The sequence below is a fragment of the Entelurus aequoreus genome, linkage group LG15, assembly GCF_033978785.1.
Source record: "Entelurus aequoreus isolate RoL-2023_Sb linkage group LG15, RoL_Eaeq_v1.1, whole genome shotgun sequence".
In the NCBI taxonomy this organism is placed as follows: domain Eukaryota; kingdom Metazoa; phylum Chordata; class Actinopteri; order Syngnathiformes; family Syngnathidae; genus Entelurus; species Entelurus aequoreus.
In genome coordinates this window covers 31,414,357-31,419,903 of record NC_084745.1, presented here as the reverse complement: position 1 = coordinate 31,419,903, position 5,547 = coordinate 31,414,357, and the positions used below count along the sequence as shown (strand labels likewise).

General features: G+C 47.7%; 1 protein-coding gene across 1 annotated transcript; it reads right to left on the bottom strand.

Annotated features, from left to right (window-relative positions):
* Positions 1–597: 597 nt before the first annotated feature.
* Positions 598–5,154, bottom strand: skida1 (SKI/DACH domain containing 1). Its single transcript, XM_062021210.1, has one exon. It carries the CDS (start codon positions 4,851–4,853, stop codon positions 2,718–2,720), a length of 2,136 nt encoding a protein of 711 aa, XP_061877194.1. The 5' UTR covers positions 4,854–5,154; the 3' UTR covers positions 598–2,717.
* Positions 5,155–5,547: the final 393 nt, after the last annotated feature.

The following is a 5,547-nucleotide window of genomic DNA, read 5'->3' as shown; positions in this document are numbered from 1 at the left end:
CTTTGCAATAACCTGCTATAAAGATTAGTCGCTCACTTCTCTCTCATTCTATTGTTATTCTATAGGAGTTACAGTCTACTGGTTTCCAATCCGCAATGGAATTCAGCCGCTTGACTCTTTCAGTTGGGCCCCTCGCATGCAGGCCCCTGCAGCGGCGGTAGAAGCAGGGCCAACCAGCCAAGGCTGTCTGCGGGGTTCTTGGGGCACACACACACTGCAGAGAGCCTCATTCATCAGTGGAATATCATGTTAAACATGGCACGTAAAGCAGGTCTGGTCAATGTTTTTTACTCACTTTTATGGCGCTGTGCTGCACCCATATGCTGTTTAAGTGTGCGCACCTCACTTTAATTCACCATTATATGCATAATTATCAGTTCATTATGGAGAATGATGGTTTTATGTTACTGACCTCCCTGTAATTGCAAGGCAAGTGTTGTTGAGTGTTGCCTTGCAGCACGTTGCAGTACCATTGTACAATGCACTTCTAAACTCAACAGTTAACTACATGCAAGGTGCTTATAAACCAGATCATTAATATTCAAGCATGGTATATATTTTTCCTTTACTAGTTTATAAATATATCTTATAGGTATATAAAACCATGCCAAAATTGTGAATAAAGCAACACCCCAGAAATAAAGCTGGTTTCAAACCTTTTTATGATTAAATCCAAATCCATCAGTCATCACACTCAATCATGTTTATTGAATGTTTAATAATAACAAAACAAAGAAAGAAAAAAAGGAAAGTGCTTCATAGAAATCCACTGTTCAAGTTTCCATTTTGAGTGCAGTTGTTCCATACATAAAGGTGTATATGTATAACCACAACAATAACAACAAAAAAAGAGAGAAAACCTTCACAAAAATAAATATTCAGTTTCATAAAAACGAGACCAGTGACTTCAATCTCCCCCAAAATATGCCCCAAAGTATCAAAAGCTGAGAATGAAGAATATTGTCATTGTTTACTGAGCTGTTTAGAGCATAACCACCATCTACGTCCCTGTGGCTTTGCATTGTGGGCCCTGTGTGTGTGTGTGTGTGTGTGTGTGTGTGTGTGTGTGTGTGTGTGTGTGTGTGTGTGTGTGTGTGTGTGTGTGTGTGTGTGTGTGTGTGTGTGTGTGTGTGTGTGTGTGTGTGTGTTTGCGTGCGTGTGGGTGTGCGTGTGTGTAAGGGATTGTCAACCCCTTACAGATTCAAGCGCATGAGGCTATTCCTCTTCCTCCTCCACCGTGCAGCCTATGCTTTTGACATGCGGATTAAAGGTTGAAAGCTTTGCTCTTGCAACACAGCAACCCGCCACCACCCTCTGTCTCGACTGTGCAATCCCCCCTGTATTTTTTCCCACATAGCAACTCCTCTAAAACAGCCCGTTTACAGTCTATAAATATAGGGCTCCTATAAATTGGCCCCTTAGGTGAGCACACATGTACTGCATGGCTGATTTAAAGCACTTTAAACCCATTTTAAATACAATCATCTGAATGACATCATTCTCAGCCAGGGGGCCTTTTGTCGCCATTAATTGGAACCCCCCTTTTTTTTCTTAGAAACCTTGCCAATTAGCAAGCACTTGTCCTGAATTATAACATCTCACATATTTCCTTAAAACAGCCACCATGACATGTTTCCTGGTGGTTGGAAGTGTGTGTGCATATACACAACACAGCTTGGAGTCACTACATTCAATAGGTTACATTTAGGGTGTTTATTAAATAAAGCTAACATATTTTTCGGGTTGGTGGTTGGTGTGATATAGCAGAATTCAAAATGACAGTCTGGTGTCACAGTATAGAGACACGCCTTATTATTAGATTTTAACCTTGAAATATAATCATTTTTAACCCTATCTAAAAATCATTTCCATCAGGCAAGCCACAAACTCCTATTAGCTCATATTAGAATAACTTTAACCTTCCGTCAAAGAAAAATAAATTTTAATCAGGCAAGCCACGAACTCCTACAAGCTGACACAGGACCCCAAACAATAACAAAGTGCGTATTGCTTTCCTGTGCTCTATGCTGCGTTCATACTTGCATTTATCGGCATCTTACACATTAAAAATGCAAATTATTAAGTATGAAAGTACGCAAATTGAGACACATGTGTTTCTCTGTGGCCTTCAGGTCGGAAAAAAATCATTATATTTCACATATATAGTCCAAATTAGTTGTAAACACACCAAGATAAAAAACGGGAGTTTCGGCCATTTTGTTTGTTTTGATTGTCTCTTCATAAGGCGCGTGTAATGTCTCTGGGCCTGTATCTTGTATTTCTTTACACTTCACAAAAAACAGATCACACAATAAGGAGAAAAATAAACTAGCACAACAGAATAAAGTCCTGTCAAATCTAATAAAGGCTTAACTGTGATAGACAGACGTTACCAAACCCACTTGAATAAGTCTGTAAAACGCTGAAATGGTCTAAAGGGTGGCACATAATGGAATAACCCTGATATATGTTTTCTTTATTCCACCAAAGCTGTTCTTCTCCAGAAAAAGCACCAACCAGAGACAACCTGGCACAGTTTACAATCCAACAGGTCGGAGGGGAACAAAAGTATCAGTTAAAAAGATACCAATCCACTAGAGAGGCATCACAGTCTACAGTGGGCGTTTACTGCAACTGTGTTTGTAATTAAAATGTGAATTTATTTATTTCTGGAGGGGGGGTGGTGTGATTTTTGTGTGTGTGTGTTTCCCCCCTGCTCAGTATCTCCTGGTCCTTTGAGCGTGTGGGGGAGGGAGAATGTGTCCGCCTGGCTGCCATCTCCACACGGGGTGAGACGGAGGGGGAGGCCCGGCAGCCCTCAGAGAGTTGAGGGAGTAAGCAGGGCTCAGATCCCCGTCGCTGCCAACAACCAGCGACGCCGAAAACGGGAAGTTTGCCATCAGGCTGAACGGCGGTTTTTGGGTCCACGCTGCGGGCATTGCACCGATGCGTTTACGTCGGCTGGGTAAATCCTCCATGGAGGTGTCCTCGCAGGGCTGAGAGCCGCAGGAGGAGGAGGAGGAAGAGGCAGTCCTGGTCACCCTGGCGTGTTTTGATTGTGCCCTGGAAAGCTTGGATTTCCTCCCCAGAGCCCTGCAATCTAGCCGCCCTTGTGACGCCGGAGACTCACCGGGGTTCCTCTCCGTGCAGGTTCTACCCTCCACTGACGCGTCAGAGCTGCACGGTGCTTCTTTGCATTTGACCGCAGCAGGCTGGCTCTGGCGTTCATATTCATCGCAACTCTCTTCCACTTTTAATTTCACTTTATGGAAACCGAGCGGCGGCGTCCTGGCTACCTTGCAGCCGCTCTCGAGGGCGGGGGAGGCCGTCACAGAGGGCTCCTCCGCCTCGGTCTTTATTTTCTGCAGTCTTAGTCCAGGGGATCTCACCTCCCTTTCATCGCTGCAGAATCTCCGTACTGTGTCGTCTTTGTGCTCGTTGATGGGACACACTAACGTCCTGCTTGATGCATGCTTGGTATCAAAGTGTTCATCCAAAGTTCTGTTTGGACCTGTTTGGTCCCATTTGGTCTCGGTGAAAAGAACCGAGTGGAATTTGGGTATAGATCCTGTAGAGTGATTCCTAAATTCCCATGGTTTGTCATGTGTGGAGGCAGCGTGGTCCTGTAGTAGTGAGCCGCCATGCTGCTGCTGGTTGTTGTAGTGAAAAGTGGGCTGCAGAACCACAGGAGCTTTGATTGGGTTAAGGAGTTTGGCAACTCGGGCTCGTCTGAACCGGATACTCTGGACCGAAACCCGGCTGGAAACGGAGCTGGAGTCGGAATGAGAGGAGCTCTCCTCCTCCTCATCCGAGCTGACCTCAGTGCTATCAGACTGGGTGTCATCTTCATCCTCCTCCTCCTCTTCGTCCGAGCTGCTGCTGGTGGAGAAACCGGAACCAAAATCCGAGTCGGGGTAGGCCCGGTCCGAGTAGGTGCTGGACTCGGTGTCGCTGCTGTCCGGAAAGCTCGGTTGGAGGTGATGGTGGTGAAGGTAAAAGTTCGGGCTGAGCTGGAAGGCACCCAACGCCGTCCGGTGCGTAATGGAGGATTTGGGTTGCACAAGCACCACCGGCGGGACGTGATGGTGGTGTCTGCTTTTCCAGGGGTGTCTAACACCGTCCCTGCCGCCGCCCCCTTCGCGCCTCCTCTTCCTTTTGTGTTGAAGGTCGCCGGCTGTGCGAGAGAGCCTGGAATGAGCAGCCATGGTGGACTGGAGCGCCGCTGCAGGAGCGCTACGGAAAAACGAGTGCCTCTGGCTGAACGTCACCCGGTTCCCTTGCAACTTGGCGGTTTCATAGTTTTTAAAGTGTCTGTGAGTGGACTTGGCGGCCGAGCGGTACTCCCGTCCGTGGGTTTTGTGGTAAAAGTGAGGTAGTTTGGAGTCGCAGCTGGCCTCTCGCCTCCCCCTGGCCGCTTTTTCGTGCACGCCGTGCAAACTCAACCAAACTTTTTCTTGCCAGAGCTCGGCGTCGGCGCGGAGGAGCTCCGTGGACGCGAGGCAGTCCGTGGGTTCACACGACGCCGCCTTCCTTTTGTGGCTGCCGGACTTCAACACCCGCTCGGTCTTGCAGGAGACGTAGAGAGCCTCCACGTCCTCCCGCGATATGAGAGTGCACTTGGCTGCGTGGAACGCGATGGAGTTTATTGCTTTGAGCTTGCGCAGCTCGTCCAGGTCACAGTGGTGCTTCTTCACGTTCAGGTGGTCCATGCGCTTGTGCACGGTGGTGCGTGGAATGTTCTTGAGCAGCTCGGTGAAGACCTGAGACAAAGCAAACATTTGCTTGCCTTGGATGAGCAGGTATCCCAGCCTGACTCCCTGCATCTCCTCAAAACCACACTCCAGGTCGCCCATCTTTTATGGATCCGCTCCAAATGCATTAATCCCGGCTAAATGGGTTCCACTGGGCATTCCAAGGTCTATACCTCCATGCCGAACTTTGACATGCTGACTCTCATCTCAGCTGCAGCGCGCCGGCTGCATGCACCCAGTCCGGCATGGTGGAGGAATGAGAATGATGCATCCACCAGGACTGCTGCTATACCTGCCTCTGCCGGCTCCACTCCCCTCTGGTCGGCTGCAGGGCGAGGGGAAGGTGTGCACAACTGCCTCAACTAGAAGAATACAACAGAGAGAGAGAGCCAAAGAGAGAGAGAGAGGGGGGGGGGGGGGGGCGTTGTGAAGGGGAGGGAGAGAGAAAAAGCAGCTAAAAATGCAGCTGCTATTGTGGCTGCACAAATAAAATGACATTTTGGGGAGGTGCGCTAGTTTGTAGACACCTTCATCAATTAATAGTCATGCACTCCACGCCTAATGATTGCTCTTGACAGGTGATGCAAAAAAAAAAAAAAAAGACTATAGCCCCATTCCTACCTAACCACTCCCTGCAGCCACTTTATGCGTAAGTCATGCAACATTCAAATGGTACATGCATTATGTACTGTGTTAGATGTGAATTATCTGCATGTATTTTGTATACATACGTTATTTAAATGTATGGTGGATATTGCATCTGGCAAATCTGCTCTTCGTATGGTTTTCCCTTTAA